We start from the raw sequence: 23612 nt of genomic DNA, 5'->3' as shown, positions 1-23612 counted from the left end.
GTCCATGCTTAATGTCTTCCACGCTCATCTGTGCTGTTACAACGGTAGGCCTGCAAGTGCTTTTTCAATATCTTATACCCTCCCCCAACATAGATTCAGCATACAAGCAGCGCCGGATTTACTCTCCCTGCTGCTCCAAGGCCAGGTTCCGCAATGCACTCCCTCCCCGCCATCCCCCCACCTTTCCTATCAATGGAGAATGGCAACCAGATGGCAGGGCGGCAGGGTTAGTTTTCTTTTTTTTTTCTTTTACTTTTTTATCACTTTTCTACTTTTTTACATTTTTATTTATCTTATCGTTTACTTTTTATTTTTTAGCACAGTACTGTGCTGGAACTCCTGTGACAGGTGAGAGGGGAAGAGCACAGCACGGCACAGCTATCCCCTCTCACTGTATACACGGAGCGGCATCGCCGAGATCACTTGTAAACGTACAATTGGCTTCCCCGCTGTACATTTAGCCCTGCTTGTGCAAAGCAGGACTAAATGTAGAAAGCTAGTAGGATCAACAGGTTAAAAAAATATGTTGCAACTAGGGGCGTAACTAGAAATCACAGGGCCCCATAGCAAAATCTTGTATGGGGCCCTGTGATTTCTAGATAAGTCCACCTGATAATCTAAACAGCCCACCTGAGAGTGAGCATGCAGAGCCCACCATAGATTCTCTATGGTGAGCTCTGCAGGGTCTCCGGTGGGCGGTCAAGCCCTCTTACCTGTCTGGCCAATCCTCTGTCTGCCTCCTTCTCCTCCACGATCGATTGCGGGCCCCGCCTCCTCCGTCACTGGGCCCCACCTCCTCGATCGACCGGGCCCACCTCCCCATTGCTAAGACCTGTCTCCTCGATCGCTGGGCCCCGCCTCCTCCATCGCTGCCTACGACGGACCCAGCCACCTCCCCCGAAGCTGCTGGTTGTCATCGACTCAGCAGCTGTGAGGAGGTACGCGCCGCTGCACATGTGAATGGCTGCGTGTTTCTCCTCACTGCCGCCAGTGACAGCCAGCAGCCTGAAATGCCATATCGACCCAGGCGGCCCGCACGGCATCAGGGGGATGTCCTGGCCGGGCCCACCTGTGCCCTGGTGGCCCGTAGCGCCGCCTCGGTCGATATGGTGATTGTTACGCCACTGGTAGCAACTCAGAAAAAGAAAAGCTGATGTGTTAATACCAGTGACAGTCCGCATCATATATGTCATATTTCCTCTTTCCTAGAGTTTTACTTGTCTAGTAAATGTCAGGGGAATGTGCAGGATGGGTAACATTTACCCTTTTCTTAATTTGATGAATGTTACAGTAAGCACCCTTTGCCGTGCAAAAACAGATGCTGCAAAATGTCAGGAAATGTAATTTTTACCGGGGGAATGCTGAGTGAATGTGCATGGAAATGTAAAAAAAAGTGGAATAAACTTTTGGCTGCATTTTGGGCAATTGTATGGTCAATTTCCCAGCAAATCCATAATAAATATACCCCAAAGTGTATCTAAAGCCAAAACCTTTTTTTATGGCAAGTACAATGGCCATAAGTTAAAAGAGAACTATGAGGGGAGTGATTTTCACTCAACCTCATAGTCCGAGCCGACCTGTGACAAGGAAACTGTCACAGGTCGGCTCTATAGATCGGGAAATGAGCGAACGCATACCGTCGCTCGCTCACTTTCCGATCATCTCCCTGCAGACTGTCAGTCACCGCTCCCCGCAGGGATCTCCCCCGCTCCGATCCTCCAGCGCTTATTGTAAAAACGTACAGGGGAGGGAGCGGGAACTGCTGGCTCTGTCTCTAGATAGGCAGAGCCAGCTGTCACTCACGCAGCGGGGTGGATCTCGACAACATTGTCGGGATCCGTCCCGGCTGCGGCGCTCTCAGTATACGGGCCACCATTGCTGATCTCTTTTTGAAAATTCTACTTACCTGGCTGCACAGTTGGGAATGATGGTGAGGAGATCTTGCTGTCAGGGTATACATGACATATAAGAATCCAGGGGCCGACTCAGCATACCAGGATCTAACAATTAATAGAATATCACTTTTGGGTGGACTGACCCACAGACAGATAAATATTATGGGGTCTATTCACGAAGCTGCCAAGTGTTCGGCTATTCACTTCAGGCTTGTACGGCTAATTTCAGCCGTACTCTGAGCCGCTCGGCCATGATCGGGAGCTGTACGGGCTATTGTGAATAGCCCGTACAACACCCCTTCAGGTCTACTGAACCGAAAGGATCCTGGGGCCGAAGCTAGCCGAAGGATCGGCCGAAGCTACGGCCAGATCCTTCGGCAGCTTCGTGAATAGACCCCTATGTTTTCTAATAAGTCATTTTTTGTTCAGTTATCATTTAAATTGTTAACTTTATTAATATTTAAGAAGCAAGTAATGAAGATGTCATTGTGTCTAGGAGGGATGGCTGGATTTCTGCTGTAAATTCATCGGAAACAACTAAAATAAATGGAGCCCCGGAGAACATTCATCAGTCCAGGTAATAAATACACTTTTCTGCCTGCTTGTATTTCTGTGACCTGTGACCTAGGTAAAGAGAACTCATTTTAGTGTAGCACCCTGTAGGCCAGAGTGCTTAGTAAATGTTGTATTGTCAGATTGTAAACAGTCCGATGCTGATTTGTAGTCTATGCTCATCTGGTTTCCCCTAATCAGTCTGTTCTCGTTTGCATCTGTCTGCTGCTGGGTGTACCCGGGCCACAGAGCAGAGCAACCAATGAGGGACTGTTATAAGTATGTATGTTTCCATAGCCAATCACTAGGTTGGTGGACAGTGGTGCATGCTAGAAGAGGAGATAAATACTTGGGGTGGACCATGTGAGCTCTCTTTTCCTCCCCCGGGCCCTGCCTGGTGGGAGGCTGCTATGGACTGTCTGATATGTCTAGGTCTGAAGCCTTGGGAATAGCCATATGCTTACACTGAGGCCTCAGTTTGGGGGGGCCAGTGGCTACTACTGATACCAAGGATGAACATGATCAATGACTTCTGATTAAAGTACTGCTCGACCGGGTGCTCTTCACACAGATTGCCATGTCTGGCTTCAAGGTCCTAGTCTGTGATGGCAGCAGTTGCTCTATCCCATAGGCGTCTACATCAGCCTGGATATCCTGACGCTCAACCTCTCTTCCATAAGTTCATCAATAAAGTTCCTCAGCATCACACCTACAGACTGGACCTCGCTTATATTGGCCAACATGGAAAGTGGTTAGTGCTGATGGGCAGTCAGAACCTAAATGAAGAGAATAGGGCTGCAGACATCCATAGCAAAAATAGAACAGACACCAGACTCACCAATCCCTTCAGACTTCCATAGTGCAGAATTATTAGAAGCACAGGCTGATACTGGGGAAATACAACAGGGATCTGCATGCAATCTTCCATAGCAGAGAAACCAGACTGTTCCTGAGGTCAATGTCAGCTCCAGGCACCTTCAGTAGTCTTAAAGCTCCACATGTGGCCTGCACCAAGCTTACGGCCTAGTCAGCATCAACATTTCGGAGCATCCCACCTCCAGGTTAAGCCTGGGTGGACTGGGCTGAGCAAAAGGAAATTCCTTGAGTATTTATGCACTCCCCCAGCATGTACCACTTGCCATGGAGCTCCTAGTGATTGGCTGGTGAGCCATAAACACTCAAAATGTTCTACCAATGGTTGCCTCACACTGCAGCACGGTCACACCCCCACTCAGGCAGGTAGAATCAATAGCAGAACACCAGAAATAAACCAGCTAGACTGATTACAGTTCTAGCAAGCTACATTTCTAGTAGCCACTCCACTGAAGGTGGCAGGGACTACAGTGGAATATGTATAGTACAACATAGTAGTCAGAGCTCAGTCAGAAGACATGAAATATTGTGTTCTGAAACAACATGTTCCCCACATGTTATCACAAGGGAGGTGCTTTATAGAATTAAATCACCTCACATACTGACATCTATTACACACTAACAATAAATTAGAAATGTGGATTTTTGTGCAAAGTAGAAAGCCATGGATGGGCTCAAGAATGCTGATTATAACAGTTAATTAGGTTGCTGATATTAAATTAATCTTGTATCTTCTTACTGTTTTATTTGCCTAATAACGTCCTGGAGTTCCCTGTTTACCTTCTGCATGTGAATAGGTGCGTGTGGTGTCTAAGTGGACTAAAATATAATTGTCTGAAACAAAGCTTCAGTATAACAAAGGATGTAAAAGCCAAGAATTTGGGTCCTAAATGTTATATTTTCTGTGTTTCTTTAGAGGACATCAGGAGGTGCCGCCGTCAGCTGTCTGCGTATGCCGATTCATCCCTGAGTAGGATACACGAGTATTACAGAGATGATCTGACGTACATCCTGGAGAACTTGGCCCCTCATTCTGTCCTCGTAGAACTCAACTCTCGGAAGGTGTTAAATACAGATGTAAGATAAAGATTTTTTTCTAAATTTACTGCAAACTTTCTATCATTTTACTCCAGTGCCAAGTTAAACTAATGTGAATGTGGAGAACACTCTCTCTCTATCACTGTATCCCTATTACTGTATCCCTATCACTGTATCTCTATCACTGTATCTCTATCACTGTATCTCTATCACTCTATCTCTATCACTGTGGCTGATTCTCTGATCTCAGTGACTTCTGGGGGCATAAAATCTTGGACCTCACTCTCCATCTTCCCTAGGTATTGAGTCAAAAAATGCACGGGGAAGTTTGTGACATTAGCTTCTGGACCTCGAAGTTGGTCAGACTTGGATTTTTAAGACATAAGATACTCATCCCAATTCTGTAGAAGCTAAACCCAAAGTCACTCTATTATAGTCTGACCATGCAAAATGTATGTAGTTACACATGATCAACCCAAAACTTAACATTTTGTAAGATTTAGCGTGATAGACCCCACACACCATGTTGAAAATTATGTCTTGTTATTTAGACATTTTGGGCTTGAGCTATTGAGCTCTGTGACCAAAAAGGTTTTTAAAAGTAGCTAAAAATAGCCTGGTACATATTTGAAATGAAGCTTAGAGCTTAACCTGCTTCCTGGAAATGAAAATACAACATATACCTATTGGGGATGAGATCCGGGTCAAATCCTGTTTGCAGTGTGTCCGGTTTGCCCATCTGAATTCCTGGCAGCTAAAATGTAACAAACAACCAGGAATCCTGAGCAATGTCATTGGCTAAGTAGTTGATCAGTAACATCACCCGGACCCCCAGGATGTTGTTTTCAACAGTACAGCAGTGCTGAGGATCTGTAATTTAGTGGTGGTAGTGCAACAGGAAAACATTGTTGGATGGCGGGTTATCTTGGAGGCGTGTCATCATGATTGACAATGGATTTGACATCACTGGACGATGTGATTGATGATAGATATACATTGGGGGGCATTGCTTACTTTTTCTAGGTTGTATTTTTATTTAAATACTTTTCATGATGTCAGTTTGTTTATTTACTTTTATTATTTAACTTTATTTTTTGAAAATGTGTAATGAAGGATGTTAATGCGCCCCTGTACTCATTGTATGGGGAGGGGTAGATAAAAGTAACAATATTTTTGTTTTAGAAATACATCGGCGGAGTTGGAACCGCTTCCTTCTCTCACACCTTGTTACAAGATATTCAGGATCGGGGGAGAGAAGCTGTGATTGGACTCTGGGAATGTCTCTGTGCACTACAGACACATTATCCTCATCCTAATTTATTGGGCATTCTGGGGGAAATCAGCCAGACAGGTAACAGGACTTTTTTGTGTGCAATCAAATGTGATTATGTTTTTATAATTGAAAGTAGAACTCAACTTTTCAGTCATTTTAGTTTAGAGATAAACTATTGTAAAAAAAAGTATTCCTAAATCACGCCTCCAGTAAAACATATGTTTGGATAGAGCAGAGAAAGTACTAGGGATTAGCAACCTTTTCAAGAATATGTTCATTGGTTGTCATATTGGAAGGCCTTCCATTATGCTTCTAGGAGCATGGGGCCAGCTTCTTGCTCCTCAAGAAACCAGGCGGTGTGTCATCACTTGCCGCCCGGCTTCCTAATGTGCTGGGAAGCCGGCTCCATGCTGTTTGGCTGGCTCAATATTGTTTGGCCGGGAACCTGGCTTCCCAACTGATCAGAAAGCTGAGAGGTGGGTCATTACCCACTGCCCAGCTTCCTGATTGGACAGGAAGTCGGCTTCATGGTGTTTGGCTGGCTCAATGCTGATTGGCTGGCTCCATGTCCCCTTTGCGGCACTGCCAGTCAGAGGAAATCTCCCTCTCACTGGATGTTCTGAAATTGCCGTGATCTGAGCATTTGGGCGAGTACAAGAACTTGCTCCAAATACTTGGTATCGGCACCCATACCGATTCTAGAATCGGTATCAGTGCATCCATAAATATTACATATACATTTTATTTTCTAGGTGAGGGCCTTGTGGAGCAGATTCTGCTTGATGAAAATGGACACACACTGACTCGGGAGCTTAGAGGTAAATACAACAGCAGATCACCAAGTTCTGTTTCTTTAGAGCACTGATGACTTTTCTGATAGACATGCTTGTTCCAGATCAGTGACTCAGAAAGTATTAAAGACCATTAAGTGAAATGTTACAGTGCCAGTTATGGTTTAGCTCTATAGGTAAAGTGAGGCTCAAATTTCAAGTTAGCTTTAAGAGTGAATTTAAGTTTATGAGCTTGTTTGATGGATGAGTGTAAGGGTTAGAGGATATCCAAACACAAGAACATACCTGTCATATATTGCGGATTACAAGTCCTTAGATGTGGTAGTTGTGTTTGTTTTACTTTATTTGGGCTTAGTACATTTATAGCGAACATACAAAATATCTTACAATCCTGCCAGAAATGCTGTGTGGTTGTCACTTCCTGTGAACAAAACTAAACTGAAAGCACAAACAATGTTATATTTATTCTGTAAACTATTAATTCCCCCTCCATGTAATGGATATGAAGAAAGGCAGACACATTTAAAGTTAAGCCTGTGTGATAACTTTGGCTATGGCCTCCATAGCGGAAGTGTAGGAATGAGTGTAGCCACCCAAGTAAAGGATGTGTGTTATTTGCAGGTGGAAAGAATGGGAAAAAAATTGTAAAAAAAGTAAACATTAACAGTGCATGTCTGCAATACATATACATTGTCCCAAGTTATTCCCTGCTGCACTACAGAACATCTCCCCTATGTAACATAAGATGGAGGTGTCCTGCAGTCCAGCAGGGGGTTACTGGGAAGGGTTGATCATTATTTTGCCAAAAGGATTGTCCCTGTCCTTTACCAGCACAAAATGTATGTCTGTGGCTGGATCTTGCCATCTGTTGCACAGTGCCTATTGTCATGGAGCTCTTTATATTTCAGGGTAGCAGATGGAGTCCTCAATGAGAAGTAGACACGGCTGTTCAGAGATAATGTGGATACATTGATTTTTATAAAGATAAATAAGTCCTAAATGCTTGAACATTTTGGAGGTTATTTAATTGTATCTGCTGAAGATCATCTAGAAAATAAGTTAGTATTTCAACCTGGTGGGTCCGGGTTATCTAAATAGATGCTCCAGCCGGTGCCATTTCTGTCTGCCTGTTGAAAATTGAGTAAAGAACATTTTATTTAAACCTTTGGTGGTATATTCTTCTAGAAGTTCTTATGTTGCCTGGGCCAGTGTATTTTTACTATGGTAATTGTTTTTCCTTCAGCCTGCAGCCAATAGTCTATATATGTGTTGTGAAACCGGTTCCTGGTCTACCTACTGCTTGCCATGTCAAGGTCTCTTCTTGCTGCCGCTTGTCACCCAAATTTTACTTAGTTTCTTTTGAGTATTCTGAAGTGGTGATGTCCCCTATTTCAAACAAAGTGTCTGTAAGGAAGGTCGAAAATGTCTTTTAACGGCACATTGCATCCATTGGAGTCCACTATGAGTTCCAAAGCCAGAAGTGTTGTTCAATAGTCTGTCATGGTGCTGTGAAGCTGCAAGCACACAATCTGTTATCAATAGTGCCTTTAGTCTTCTTTGGTCACCCTTCCATCTCTTTCCTGCCAGTCTTTGGTGACTGTTTCAGCCAATCTGGTTACAGAGCAGCCAATCACACTGCAGGCAGGAGATACGCATATGAATGGTATGAATGGCATGCAACACACCTCCCGTCCTGTAATCGCACAGGAGGTCTGTTGTGCAGTAATGTGTTAATCAGACAGAATTGTGTGAGATGTTGTGAACCGGCTCTGATTGTATACCAAAAGCAAAATCAAAGTGTTGAAAACTATAAAAATTAAAATTTGGATGAAATCATTCTTCCAATGTCTGCTTTACCCTAAGTCAATTATTTTTATTTCTTCCCAGAAATTCAGATGAAGCACAAACAACATCTGCTGGAGAAGACGGAGACTCTAGTGGAGCATAGACCCCCAGGAACTACCCTAGAACCACAAAGTTTCCTCATCAATGAGCGTTATGTGAACCTGGTTGTAGTCTCCTCTGATCAGTTCAGGGAACGTCCCCAGAATGAGATAATACAGACCGGGGTGAGACATGAGGAATGCTTGAAGAAAACACAATCTGGACTGGAACACATTTCCCCCGACAAGCTATTCCGCTGGAGCCACCAGTCACAATGTGCACCACATGCAGTAATGGTGAGCGGAGTGCCAGGAATAGGGAAGACCACACTGATACAGAAGTTTGTCTATGACTGGGTGACCGGAAAACACTACCAGAGATTTGATTTTGTCTTCTTCTTCAGATTCCGGGACCTTAATGGACTGGGAGAGGTCAGCTTGGAGGAGATGATTCTTCAACAATATTCGTATCTGAGGAGTCAGATTGGAGATATTTTACAACATCCAGAGAGACTTCTGTTTATATTTGATGGCTTAGATGAAAGTGTTCACCAAATGGAGTTCAGATTAATTGAATTGTGCACATTGGCAGATCGTAGAACAGATATTGGTGAGATTGTGGTCAGCTTGGTGAAGCAGAGTCTTCTTAAGGGTTGTTCTGTTCTGATAACCGGCCGGCCAACCAGACTGGCCTCAGTTGATACTGGTGTCTTCCAGAGAATAGTGGACATCATGGGATTTCTCCATGGAGACAGACTGACCTTCTTTAGGAATTTCTTTGGAAATGAGGAATTGTCAGAAAAGGCTTTTCATTATGTGCAGGAGAATGACACGCTGTACACTTTCTGTTATATCCCATCATACTGCTGGATCATCTGTACAGTGTTATCAATGTACTTCAGAGCCCAACCAACAATCACTGATCAGCTGATGACATCATTGCCCAAAACAGTGACACAACTCTTTGTGACTTTTGTCTCCAACATTCTGGCCAATCACAGCCAGAATAAAGATGGTGGTCACACTGCCCGGGAACTGCTGACATCTATTGGGTGGATGGCAGAACATGGAGTCATGAATCACATGATTGTATTTGATGAGCGTCATCTGGACTCATTCAGTGTGAGAAATGATAAACATCTCTTTTCATGTTTCATGATGGAATCTGGTCAGCCTCCTGATGTGGATTACACCTTCTTACATCTCACTCTTCAGGAGTTTTTTGCTGCTTTAGTCCATTTCATTACCTATAATCCGGACAGACTACAGGAAACACTTGATAATGCTGAATCTTACAATGATGGCCGTGCTGAAATATTTCTCCGTTTCCTCTGTGGTCTCTCAGACTCTTCTACTAGATCCATGTTAAAGTCTCATGTGGGAGAATTGTCTACTCAGGCTGCCAGACATGTCATCACCTGGATGCAGCAGAAGATGGGAAAAGAACGAGGAGACCAGAGAGATCTTCTTAATGTCTTCTACTATCTCCATGAGAGCAGGAATACGGCTCTGGTGTCACAATGTGTTGGATCAAACAAAGTTGACTTATCTAATGTCCTCCTCAGCCCTCTGGACTGCTCTGTGCTGTCTTTTATCCTTCAATCCTGCAGAGAGACACAAGAAGTAGATCTACAATCATGTAATATTCAGAATGAAGGATTGAGGAAACTTGCACCGGCTCTTCACAACATCAGGAGTTTGAGGTAAAGAATAACTATGAATAATCCCATTTCTGTGTTAAACTGGAATGATCAGCAATCTCCCAGAGAAATGACTAATTATTGGTGTTACTTGTCTTCTATTATATGAGAACTTTATATGTTTTGATGTGATCACATTGGATGACGGCACAGAATGAACAGATGAGTAGAGGCAGCAGAATGGGATCTCTGGGATGTCTGTCAGACACGTAGCAGTGATAGTATTGGTCCAGTGTCTGTGGGGTCTCTGACCTTACAGAGCTACAAGAGCCCAGCACGGCCTACAGTATATCTTCCCTCTTATGTGTGACCCCAGGAGGAAATGATATATTTTTTTTATTATAAGGAAAACTATAAGAGGATTAAACTTCAGCTTTTCGTTAGTTTATGGTAGTTTTTACGGAAATGTGCTTTAAGCAGCACTTATGGTTTATCTGTAAGTTCTGTAAGATTTTGTTATTTGTTTCTTGTGTATTTTCTTCTCTTTCAACATTTCACAATAAAATAAAAACACTAAACTAAGGATTAAAATAATAGATAGTGTAGTATACCTTTACATTTTTAAGATACTATCTTGGTGCCTTTTTTCTGTTTTGTAAAAAACCTCAAATAACAACATAATATGCCAAACATAATTAAACACAAGGCGAATTACAGATCTTCACAATATTTTTTTAAAATACTTGTTACAAGCTTTCATTCTCAACATAATTTTTTGATAATCACCAGGGGAAGTTTAAAAAATAAACATATGGCTTTTATTCATCAGCATACTCATGACCACCAAGTCACCATACATTGGAGATCACACGGCTCATATAGATGAACATGTGATTGCGATTTGATGAAACTGGTAAATGTGCCGTGAATTCATGTTCAACCTGCAGGGACAGTGACTTCTAAGGGACCATTCACATAATTTCAGTTGAGATCAGTTTATCTGCATAGATCATCACAGGCTCAACACCAGAGCAAGTAATACAACAATTGTTTCCCAGCACAATGCTGAACTGAAATGGGTTGCATTGGATACATGATACTTTATTTGCAATACGTCACACCTAATCCTTTCTAGCACTGCAAGTTAAAACAAAGAAGAAAATAAAAGGGAAACAGTGCCTTGTATTGTAACAGCCCAAGGCACCACCCTTCACCATCACCCCTATATAACAGACACCAGTCGTGGACGTTTAAGCATGTGGCCTGGTGTGAATAAGTCCTTCATGACCTGCACTGAAAATTGGAGTTATACTTTCAACCTTTTGTTATACTGCTGTGAATGGTAATCCATTAATATGAAACAATTCATGCTCATTTCTGAGGATAAACATTCATATGTTCTGATTTATTGATCTGTTATTTTATACCAGTGAGACACAATGGGGTATAAAGATCAGTTAGTCCATGGTTTTCTGTCAAGAAAGTAATGAATTTTCTTTGCGATCACAATCTTTGCGACTGATTACCCAGCCTGCCCTTCTAATAATAGAAAACCATACCACCAGAATCTGTCCATCTTTGTCTAAACACCTTCTTCTATCCATACTTGAGCAGTCATCCTCCTGGCATCAGGCAAGGTATTCTACTTTAGCAATGCCAATTTCAGTAGCAGTGTCGGTAGTCCATGGGAGAAAGAATGCCACAGCATCAGTGGGAGGAAAAAAATGCCCTGACGGTGTCAGTGGGAGGAAAAATTAGGATGTCTTTCGGGCAATGAAAAGAGCTGGGTGGCACTGTGGGGGTTGGTGGTTCTGCAGCCAGCTGGAGGGCAATTGGGAGTCTAGCTCACAGTGGAAAGGCTGAGGGTAGTGCAGAGGGCTGAGAGACACTGTAGGGCACTGTGTGAGGCTTGGGGAACTGTAAGAAGCTTAGAGAATTTTGGGAGGCTGGAGGGTACTATGTGGGGCTGGGGAATACTATAGAGGCCCGGAGGCACTTTGGGGAAACGAAGGCTGCTGCAGGGGGCTGGGAGCACAGCGGAGAGCTAAGGGCACTTTAAGTGGCTGGAGGGCACTGTAGGGGATTGGGTGATTATAGCACAATACAAGTCATGTCAGTGGTATTCTGTGGTCATCCTGTGTATGGAGATATCATCGTCTCTACACATGGATGACAATATTGGGGTGTCTACTCCATTATAACATTTATCTTATAAAATTAAATTTCCTAGAGTTTTATAAAGTGATGGAACATAAATGATTCCAATAAAGAGAAATGAGTTCCATTCATGTAGAGAATAGTTACATTAATTCCTGGGGGAGACATTCATTGTCTTCTGGTAACATTCTTCTCTTCTTCTACAGTTTGTCTAATAATCAGCTGACAGACATTTCCTTCCCCGACCTGACATCTGTAATAAGAAATAACCAGACACTGAGGACACTGAACTTGTCTGTGAACAATCTGGAGGGTCCTCATTTCAGGGATGTGATGGAAGCTCTGACAACAAGCCGGATAGAGGAATTACAGTGAGTAAAACAGGACTGACTGAGACAATAATATTCTGAGACAGTTTAACCCCTTCCTGTTGAGCATACAGTAGAGAATACAGACATGCAGAAAAGATACTACATATAGAAAAGACTGCATAACATAAATAAATAAGAAAAGACTGCATAAAAAACACATAAATAAATAAGAATTAGAAAGAAGAAGAAGAAGAAAAAATATTTAAATCTAGGTCAGTGTTAGTGTGTTTTAGGAAGGATAAATAAAAGCAAAATGCTCACTGTTGTTTCTGGGCTCCACTATGAGTACAAACAACAAATAATGTTCACATGTGTAGTATCGCTGTGAATGCCAGGAGAGGAGAATTTATTTAGAGGGTTTTGTTGATGGTGGGTCATGGTAATAGCATAGTTACATCTAGGGATGCAGCAATACCAATACTAGTATCGGTATCGGTGCCGATGCCGAGTATTTGGCCAAGTACATGTACTCGCCCAAATGCTCCGTGTCTAGCACGATACTTGAGTTTCCGGCATCAGGTACCCGGGCAGCGATTCATTACAGGCTTCCTTATTGGCCGGGAAGCTGGCTAAATGCTCCCTTGTTACTTGTGGTGACGAGGGAGCATGTAGCCGGCTTCCCGGCCAATCAGGAAGCCGGGCGCTGTGTAATGACGTGTTGACCGACTTCCTGATTGGCCACCTTCTCGACCAATCAGTAAGCTGGGTAGAACGTCATTACATGGCGCCTGGCTTCCTGATTGGCCAGAAAGTCGGCTCCATGCTTTCTCGTCACCTAGTGACAAGGGAGAATGGAGATGGCATCCTTGCTAATCGGGAAGCCGGGTGGCGAGTCATTACATGCTGCCTGGCTTCCTTAATGGGACTTTCGGTATCAGTATTCGGTATGGGCGAGTAAAAAAAAAAATATCGGTACTGGTACTCGATATCGAAAAACCGGTATTGGTGCATCCCTAGTTACATAGTTAGGTTGAAAAAAAGACACAAGTGCGCCAAGTTCAACCTATAGAGATTTTTTTTAAAAGAAAGAAAAACCTAAAACAGAACGCTATGCCCACAATTGATGCCGAGGAAGGCAAAAAAACCCTATAAAGCATGGTTCAATTTGCTCCAACAGGGGAAAAAAATATTCCTTCCTGATCCCATAAGGCAATTGGCTATTCCTGGGATCAACAATCTCTGGTGCTTAATATCTGTAAAAAATAAGTCAAGGCAACTGGTCATCCAACCAGCTTTCTCAATTCAGGGTTCCACCCTCCTTTATAGTCTGACCCCTGTGTGACTTATCTGCCCCATTGTATTCTAACTAGGGATGCACTGATACTAATACCGGTATCGGTGCTGATACTGGGCATTTTCACGAGTCCTCGTACTTGTAAAAATGCCCCATACTAAGCGCCTATATTGGTGCTTTAAATTTTTAAACACAAGTGGCTGCCATACGGTCCTGTGCTTGCTGGGGACCTCATAGCTGCCTTTTGGGGACCTTGTGCAGACGGCACTGTAAGATGTGCTGCATCTACTCCTCCTCCTTCCTGTGGATTCTGCTGCCTGCATAGCCCACCTGAGGCCTTGCACAGCCCACTTGAGATCCTGCACAGACACCTAAGACCCTATGCAGCCCACCTAAGACTCTGCACAGCCCACCTAAGACCATGGAGACATCAGGCCGCCACTGCAGAGCAACACATAGTAAGTAGCTTCATATTATTCTGCATTGCTTTATAATGTATTGCTGGGATTTGTCGTCCTCTGTAGCTGGTGGTATTCTGCATTGCTGTATAATGTATTGCTGGGATTTGTAGTCCATTATAGCTGATGGTATTCTGCATTGCTGTAGAAATGTATTGCTGGCATTTGAAATCCTCTATAGCCTGTGGTATTTTTCCTTGCTATATAATGTATTGCTGAGATTTCTAGTCCCTCTACAGCTTGGAGTCAGTGGCAGAAATACCAGAGTTGATGCGGGTGGAGCTGAAACCGGGCCCGAGCACTCCACCACTGCCCTAAAATCATTAATCTGTATTGTTTTAGAAAAACTGTTACATGACACTAAAAAAAGGTATTGGTAATTGGTGTCGGCGAGTACTTGAGGAAAAGAATCTGTACTTGTACTCGACATGGAACAAATGGTATCGGTGATTCCTTAATTCTAACTCTACCTCCCCCTCAATCCTAGTTTAAATAGTCCCCCAAACTTCTATTTGTACAGCAAACAGGGGAACATTGGGAGTTACGCCAAAACACTGCTGATATGTAATATACCAATCTCCAGGGTTTCAACAAAACTTATCAAAAATCGGATTGTCCCCTAATTAAAGAAATCCCTTTCTCGGAGCTGGTTCAGTAAACAGGTATAACATATAATTAAATTTAAAAAAATTAATATTTAATCATAAAGAAACGAATATGAACAAAACAATACATCCACAGCAAGACATTAAAATCAATTAAAAAACTTCCCTTGAACAGACAGTAGTTAAAGTAACACGAAGGGTCAGCAAGCCAGCTGATGTAGCAAAGCCCTGGTTAAAACAGATACATGCACTGTATTTCGTATACGGATACAAAGTATCCAAAGTTACTCACAGCTCATACGGCTTGGGGAGAGACAGTCCTGCTCGAATCCCACAGTGCTGGATGGTTGGATAATTTTTCACTTCAGTTAGTGTGTCCGGTGGCTGTGGTTTAAGATCCAGAGAGAGGGGTATGTTGGTAGGGCTGAAATGATGTAGGCGCCCTTCCCTCTCCCCTTCCTTGAGACTCTCACTGACCCGCGGACTTCGATTTCAAATTGCAAAATATATGTGCGGCCGCACAGTAAACAACAAAAGCGGTAGAAGCAGGGGTCTCCACAGTGAAAAATTCCAGGTACACTCAGAGATCCGCAAGATGTGTAGTTACCGCAAACAGTCGTCAGATCTGTTCAATCAAACTCTGCTGGAGGGTTCCAATTCAGCTAGACTCACACCATTTCGAACCGGCTGTGCTCCGTCTCCACACTCTTAAACCCAGCCGGGATATGCATCTACCGGGACTGGCGTGCGGGATGAGTTAGTGCGAGTGTCCAGGGAAGTGGTTGACACACGTAGCCCTGACGCGTTTCCTCCCCACACGGGGGCTTCCTCAGAGGGGCGTGTGCTGTAAACTCTTGCAAGGATGTATTAAATAGCTAGTTAATGAGGCTAATAGACTGCCGGATATCACACAGTCAGCGGGCCATATCGTTTTTCAATACTGTGCTGACTTTTCCTTGGGGTACAACCTGTATGCTCTGTATCTAAATGTAAGGGGGTCTGCTGTGCTAAGGGAGAGGATTATAGGAAGTGTGGGGGACTTATCAAAAATCGGATTGTCCCCTAATTAAAGAAATCCCTTTCTCGGAGCTGGTTCAGTAAACAGGTATAACATATAATTAAATTTAAAAAAAATTAATATTTAATCATAAAGAAACGAATATGAACAAAACAATACATCCACAGCAAGACATTAAAATCAATTAAAAAACTTCCCTTGAACAGACAGTAGTTAAAGTAACACGAAGGGTCAGCAAGCCAGCTGATGTAGCAAAGCCCTGGTTAAAACAGATACATGCACTGTATTTCGTATACGGATACAAAGTATCCAAAGTTACTCACAGCTCATACGGCTTGGGGAGAGACAGTCCTGCTCGAATCCCACAGTGCTGGATGGTTGGATAATTTTTCACTTCAGTTAGTGTGTCCGGTGGCTGTGGTTTAAGATCCAGAGAGAGGGGTATGTTGGTAGGGCTGAAATGATGTAGGCGCCCTTCCCTCTCCCCTTACTTGGGACTCTCACTGACCCGCGGACTTCGATTTCAAATTGCAAAATATATGTGCGGCCGCACAGTAAACAACAAAAGCGGTAGAAGCAGGGGTCTCCACAGTGAAAAATTCCAGGTACACTCAGAGATCCGCAAGATGTGTAGTTACCGCAAACAGTCGTCAGATCTGTTCAATCAAACTCTGCTGGAGGGTTCCAATTCAGCTAGACTCACACCATTTCGAACCGGCTGTGCTCCGTCTCCACACTCTTAAACCCAGCCGGGATATGCATCTACCGGGACTGGCGTGCGGGATGAGTTAGTGCGAGTGTCCAGGGAAGTGGTTGACACACGTAGCCCTGACGCGTTTCCTCCCCACACGGGGGCTTCCTCAGAGGGGCGTGTGCTGTAAACTCTTGCAAGGATGTATTAAATAGCTAGTTAATGAGGCTAATAGACTGCCGGATATCACACAGTCAGCGGGCCATATCGTTTTTCAAAAAATATACTGATGATATTGCACATATTTTAATATACTATAATAGCACCTGTGGAGCCTTAAGTAAGTAAATAAAATAAAAAATAAAAAGATCCTAAATCCCTTTACCCACATACAGTCACAAGTACATATATATTTTAACTGATTTATGGTGATGGAGAAATAGCCTTTAGACATCATATAACATCATATACATCTATACGGGCTGAAAAGGGGCTCCTGATGTGAAAAATGATGGAGTTTCGACGGGCTACTCATGGGATCAAATAGGTGGTAATGAATAGTTACTGCTATTATAACTAGAATCGACACATATGTTTCAAGGTCATGTAAAAATATATACAGGTGCGGAAAATTGAGTTGTAACCGATAACTCAACATGGGGGTTCATCCCCTAGAAAAGACCCATAATATTATATCGCCAGTCCAAACTCAACCGCAAAGGACATCAGGAGTCCCATACATACTCCAAAGTTTATATATATATAGACAATCCAGTAATCAATTGATTGACAGATAAAAAGGGTAACCTATTACAGTCATGGGTGAAGGTAAATTTTAGATTCAAATCGTTAAAGTTTAATATGTCAACAAAGTCTCTGAGGAGGTCCATATCCCCTGTCCACAGCAAGAGGATGTCGTAAGGGATTTCTTTAATTAGGGGACAATCCGATTTTTGATAAGTCCCCCACACTTCCTATAATCCTCTCCCTTAGCACAGCAGACCCCCTTACATTTAGATACAGAGCATACAGGTTGTACCCCAAGGAAAAGTCAGCACAGTGCTCTAGAAACCCAAAGCCTTCCTTCTTACACCAGGTTTTTAGCCATGCATTTAGCTCCTGCTGCCTTTCCTATGTTGCTCATTGCCAGGCATAAGAACCAGATTATAATTATTAATTAATTAATTATTAGTGCCTCCACCCACTTTGACCAGAAGTAGGAAATTATTAATGAATGATGAAATATAACAATAATGCCCGATAATCAAGAAATAAAGAGTTTGTTTCTGTCTGGGTTAAAAACAGCAAAAAAAGCTTTGTAAAATATTCAAATATATGGAAAAGTATATAAGTAAGTTTACTTTCTATAGTGGATTATATTAAATAATTTAAACCTATGATTTACCAAAATAAATAATTAAGCATATAAACAATTAAATTACAATTTTTTATATATAAAAAATAAACTTCAATCACTATACTGAATAACAGTATTTAAACTCAAACCATTCCAGGAAATACGTCAGGGATTCATTCTCCAATAGAAAGAGTATTCTATTCGTCTGGTCAGTCCAGCAGTGAGTGTCCAGAAAAGCAGATTTCAATGCAGTGATTTCAGAGAGGAAGTTCAATGAACAGGAAGTACATCCAGGAAGTGTGTGTATCCAACGACAGTGGCGGAACTACCAGGGGCGCTGAGGTCGCAACTGCGACCGGGCCCTGGAGTTCCGCCACTTAGAGGGGGCCCAGGACAGGAGGACAGGGCCCCTAGTAACCGATGATTACCAGGATATGTAATATCCCGGTAACCGCTAATATCAGTACCGGGGCATCTTCCTCCTGTCCTGGGCCCTGTGTGCTTCACGCTGCGCCCCTCACCTTGTTTCGGGCGCAGCGTGAAGTATGATTGAGCCGGCGCAGCAGCCAATGAGTGGGAAGCAAGGATATTCCCTCCCCCTCATCACACAGAACGGCTGCCGACCATAGAGCTGCCTGTGTGCTATCGTAAGCTCCAACTCTCTGGATATGAGAAACCTGCTGCGGTCACAAAGGGGGAGATATAGGGGGCTGGTAATAAGGGACATGGGAGAGGAGAGTGTGGGGTCAGGGAGCTGAAAGCTGGGGACGTGAAGGGGGAGATGGGGGGAAGCTGGGGACATGGAAGAGGAGAGTGTTGGGTCAGGGAGAAGAGAGCAGGGGCCATGAAGGATGAGGTAATGGGGACATGAAGGGGGAGATAATGGGGAGCTGGAGACATGAAAGAGGAGAGTGTTTGGGTTTTTTTCTAAAATGTGTTTATTTAAAAAAAAAATTTATCTAATTTTTTCATCGTGGTTTGGGGGGCCCCTTCATGGATTCTTGCAACGGGGACCTGAGGTCACTAGTTAGGCCTCTGTCCAAAGACCAAAGTATCAATTAATGACCAATGTCCCCCTCTTCTTTCCTTGTTAAAATACCTCTGCAGTGTTTGGTCGTGACATTGGCAAAGTTTGTGGGGCTGTTCAAAGCGTGAGAACCTTTGTCCCGTTGGCTGAGGAATTTATGATAATCTATCCATCTTAATATATATTTTGTCCTATAATGTAATTCATAATTATTCTAGAAGTTCCTTGGGCTGTTTCTCAATATGATACATTTACAACATTTTACACATCTACCCCACATATATCAAATTACAATATATTCATGTAACATTCATTAACTTTCACCTTGATTATTCGTTTTCCATACAGCATTTATGTATTCATATTTCAGGTTATCCCATAAAGGTGAACTGAGCGTCCCCCTTCCCTGGTCAGTGATATCCTAGCACAGGATAACACTGTTGGTGGCTCTGAAAGGGTGAACTACAGTAAAATGAAATAATGGGTCTCCCTGTCTTTCCTCTATAAGAAACCTCTATTATGTGTATACATGTGGCACAGTGTGCACTGAACAAACCCTTCAACCATAGAACATTATCCCAGTTACAATGTTTATATCAGTTATAAGAAGTTAAAGATAGTACTTGCAGATTAAACTCCATTTGTTTAAATGTCAATGTTTTAATGCCACTTAGTTCCAGCCACTTAGTTTACGAACCTCTGTGAACAAGTTCAATGTGAGTTAATAACATTCTTCTCTTATTCTACAGCATGAAAAATAATTACCTGACTGAAAGTTCCTGCCCCGACCTGGCATCTGGAATAAGAAACAACTGGACACTGAGGACACTGGACCTAACTGGGAACTATCTGCAGGGTCGTCATTTCAGGGATGTGATGGAAGCTCTGACAACAAGCCGGATAGAGGAATTACAGTGAGTATAACAGGACTGACTGAGACAATAATATTCTGGGACAGTTTAACCCCTTTCTGCTGAGCATAAGCATACCTAGGAATTTTTTAAAATTGTAATTCCTGAGACTGAGGACGGGGTAGTAGATGAGGTGGATGGCAGAGCTATGGTGGGTGTGTCCATATTGTTTTTAAAAATGGGAAGGGCTTAAATGAAAGGCCCAAAGCCTACATAATAGTGGATAGGTGGGATCCAGGTGCACTGTGTGTACACTATTCCAGTGATACTGACAGTGCACTTGGCTTCCAAATGCAAAAAAAGGCATTGGCAGCAAAAGGGTTAATATAGATGAGATAATAGGAAGTCATACACGGGGGATCTGATCTTACTGCGATGACCAATCAAAGCCTCACACAAATCTCTATCATCTGACTTAATCATCTGCTATCCAGTGTCGGGGATCTCCCCATTACTTCCTATGAGTACAGAGCTCTTAGCAGAGATAAATAGAATATCAGATACAAATCATCCCGTCCAATCACTAGCAATGCTGATTCCTCACACTGTCTGCTGATACCATTCATGCTCCATACACAAGGAGATTATAGCACAATACAAGTCATGTCAGTGGTATTCTGTGGTCATCCTGTGTATGGAGATATCATCGTCTCTACACATGGAGGACAATATTGGGGTGTCTACTCCATTATAACATTTCTCTTATAAAATTATATTTCCTGGATAATTATAATAACTATAATAATTTTTTATAAAGTGATGGAACATAAATGATTCCAATAAAGAGAAATGAGTTCCATTCATGTAGAGAATAGTTCCATTCATTCCTGGGGGAGACATTCATTGTGTTCTGGTAACATTCTTCTCTTCTTCTACAGTTTAGGTTATAATCATCTGACAGACATTTCCTGCCCCGACCTGGCATCTGGAATAAGAGATAACCAGACACTTAGGACACTGAACCTGTCCTGGAACTCTCTGAAGGGTCGTCATTTTGGGGATGTGATGGAAGCTCTGACAACAAGCCCGATAGAGGAATTATGGTGAGTATAACAGGACTGACTGAGACAATAATATTCTGGGACAGTTTAAACCCTTCCTGCCCAGCATAAACATATGTGACCTCATGGTTGTAGGACTTCTTTTGTGCAGCTGCATATACACTATATTTCCAAAAGTATTGGGACACCCCTCTACTAAATATTCAGCGGTCACCTGTTAGTGAGATTATAACAATGCGGAAGCAACTGGGAACAGCAGCAACTCATTGTCCAACATTCCCATAGACACACTCCTAAATCTTGTGGACGCCTTCCCAGAAGAGCTGAAGCTGTTATAGCGGCAAAGGGCGGAGCCAACTCAATACTGAACCCTACGGACTAAGACTGGGATGCCATTGAAGTTCATGTGCATGTAAATACTTTTGGCAATATAGTGTATGTGTACATGTGTTTAGCTAAATGTGTGCTCCATAGCGTGTTCCCAACACAGAGACTGAGCTCACAACATTTCCAAGACTCGTTCTAACAATCAGGAGGATGTAGAACTGTTTCCCAGGGCTGGATTTACTGTCTCTGCTGCCCCAAGGCCAGGTTCCTCAATGCGCCCCCCTCCCCACCTAACCCCTCCCCAATGGAGAATGGCAACCAGATGGTGGGGTTAACAGGGATAGTTTTATTTTTTATTTTATTTTTATTTACAGTATGTCAATTATTATATTTACTTATATTTTTCCTCATTTTAATTTATTTTGTAATTTTTGTATCAATTTTTTTTTCACTTAACTAACAAGCCCCTGTGTCAAAGCATTTGGAGGTAACAGGTTCTCTTTATTGAACCTGTCACCCCCAATACTTTTTATCAATTTTTTTTTCACTTAACTAACAAGCCCCTGTGTGATAGCATTTGGAGGTGACAGGTTCTCTTTATTGAACCTGCCGCCTACAATACAGGAGTTTTAGCACATCACTGTGCTGGAACTCCTGTGACAGCTGACATGGGAAGGCTGCGAGCGCAGCTCTCACGTCTCAGTGTTCACATGGAGCAGAGAGGAGAATGGACCCTTCACTGCTCTGTTTCCTGCTCTCCATCCTGAAAATATCTGAAGAGAGGTAGCCGACAGGGGAGGGGGGTGTAGAGGGGAGACAGTCCTGCAGGTTGCATACAAGTGATCTCGGCGAGATTACTTGTAACCGAACGAGCGGCTTTCCCAAAGCTGGGCTAAATGTAGAAAACAACTGCCCAACCGGCACTTCACTTCGCATCAGCAAAGCTAAATGTAGAGCGGGGAAGCCAATTATTTGTGTACAAGTGATCTCAGCGATGTCGTCAAGATCACTTGTATGCAGCCTGCTCATCCGTCCTCCTCCGCCGCTCTCCCCCGGCTATCTCTCTCCCCACCGACCAGAGATCCTCTCTTCATGAAGGAGAGCGAGAAGCAAGGCAGATTGTGATGTACACCCGGCCCAAACCTGCTGTATGTCAGATAGGACAGAAAAACAAAAGATGGGGGGGCGGGGGAGATCTGTTGCTTTATGTCTTAATTACAAACTATGCACCGGCTTATCGCTAGAGACTGTATCACAAAGATTACAATTTTTTAGTGTAGGGTTAAACTCTAACACTACACTAAATGTTTTAAACAGAACTATCCCACCGCTGCCACCAATATGTGATGTACGCCCTGAACCCGCTGTACGTCAATCACACGTGACTATATGCAGTTCTGAACCGAGCGTGGCGTCACAAGAACGTGTCGATACCTCTCAGCCTAACCCTGCACAGAGGTTTCCCAGCTCGCTGGAAAACTATCTCAAACCAGCAGACTGACAGCGATAGTCACCAGGTTGGTTAACTTCGCAGTTAACCTTTTACACACCAAATGTTCACTGCCATCATGTGTTTTAACGGACGTACGCACCGATCCCAACAAATGCTGCAACACTTCAAAAATCTTAAACAAAGACTTCTTATTCACACTGCTTCCTGGTTCCCTCCGCAGCTTTGTCATGTGACTTATTCATTCCAATCATGGGGCTCATCACTGACAACACTCCAGCCTCAGTCTCTCAGTTTGCAGTGTACTCAGTGAGTGTTCATAGCTGTGATCAGTGTTATAACAATGAAAATGTATTTTACCCAGAATCCCCCAGAAGATATGAATATTATTATTATTATAATACATATCCTTCATTACTGCACCCCTGAAAATAAAGGAAATAGTGTAAGAGTGATCTGCGGACATCTAATGATCATTTATATCTTCTCTTTTAGGATTGAGAAAAATCCTTTATCAGATGAAAGTAAAAGTGAATTGGTAAAGCTGAAATCCAACCGGCGAAGACTGAAAGTTATCATGACCCCAGAGGAAGAGCCTCAGCTATAGCTGTGAATGGGGCCGGGATGTTGCTCTGGATGAGGAAAATGAGATGTTGAAATGAAAAACCTGACACAAGAGGAGAATGAATAATCAAAGATGAACTAATATGCCCAGGAGAGGACGGGGAGGACTTTTAATCCCTTACACCCATAATACCTCCAGTCATGAAGACGTTAAAGGCACACTCCAGTCAAACATAAAACTTCCCCATAAGGTGACTTAGTAGACAGAGCCGTTCTGCTGATTGGTTCTTATTGTCACCCCGGCATTCATGTTACCCTGGGGCTGGCTGCCCCTCTCACTAAACCCCCATGACTGCCGGAATCCTTATTTCCTGAATAGAGCCGAGACTCATCCAGAGATAATACAGGACGAGTGATGAAGAGACGACACAGAGGAGGAAGATCTGTAATATATACAATATCCATCCTATATGATCTCACCTCCATACATACATGT

At 43.0% G+C, this 23612-nt stretch overlaps 1 protein-coding gene and 1 long non-coding RNA gene across 2 annotated transcripts; both read left to right on the top strand.

Annotated features, from left to right (window-relative positions):
* The first annotated feature begins 4 nt into the window (after positions 1–4).
* LOC108800684 (NACHT, LRR and PYD domains-containing protein 3-like) lies at positions 5–10012 on the top strand. The gene is made up of 6 exons (XM_018572675.1): positions 5–44; positions 3079–3198; positions 4237–4397; positions 5541–5709; positions 6384–6449; positions 8310–10012. Exons 1-6 carry the CDS (start codon positions 5–7, stop codon positions 10010–10012), a joined length of 2259 nt encoding a protein of 752 aa, XP_018428177.1.
* A 2330-nt stretch (positions 10013–12342) lies between these two features.
* Positions 12343–23246, top strand: LOC108800688. The gene is made up of 3 exons (XR_001942116.1): positions 12343–12473; positions 17759–17761; positions 23235–23246. It is a non-coding gene; the product is annotated as an uncharacterized LOC108800688 (long non-coding RNA).
* The last annotated feature ends 366 nt before the right edge of the window (positions 23247–23612 follow it).

The sequence above is a fragment of the Nanorana parkeri genome, unplaced genomic scaffold, assembly GCF_000935625.1.
Source record: "Nanorana parkeri isolate BGI_ZX_2015 unplaced genomic scaffold, ASM93562v1 scaffold2102, whole genome shotgun sequence".
Taxonomy (NCBI): Eukaryota; Metazoa; Chordata; class Amphibia; order Anura; family Dicroglossidae; genus Nanorana; species Nanorana parkeri.
The sequence above is the reverse complement of the archived record's forward strand: the minus strand, read 5'-3'. Positions and strand labels throughout refer to the sequence as shown.

Excerpts from the sequence above, each read along its gene's own strand:
- LOC108800684 (XM_018572675.1), top strand. The coding sequence starts at position 5 with ATGCTTAATGTCTTCCACGCTCATCTGTGCTGTTACAACG. Across the intron at positions 45-3,078 it reads TCATCTGTGCTGTTACAACG|GCGTCTACATCAGCCTGGAT; the intron begins GTAGGCCTGCAA and ends TCTATCCCATAG. Across the intron at positions 3,199-4,236 it reads ATTGGCCAACATGGAAAGTG|AGGACATCAGGAGGTGCCGC; the intron begins GTTAGTGCTGAT and ends GTGTTTCTTTAG.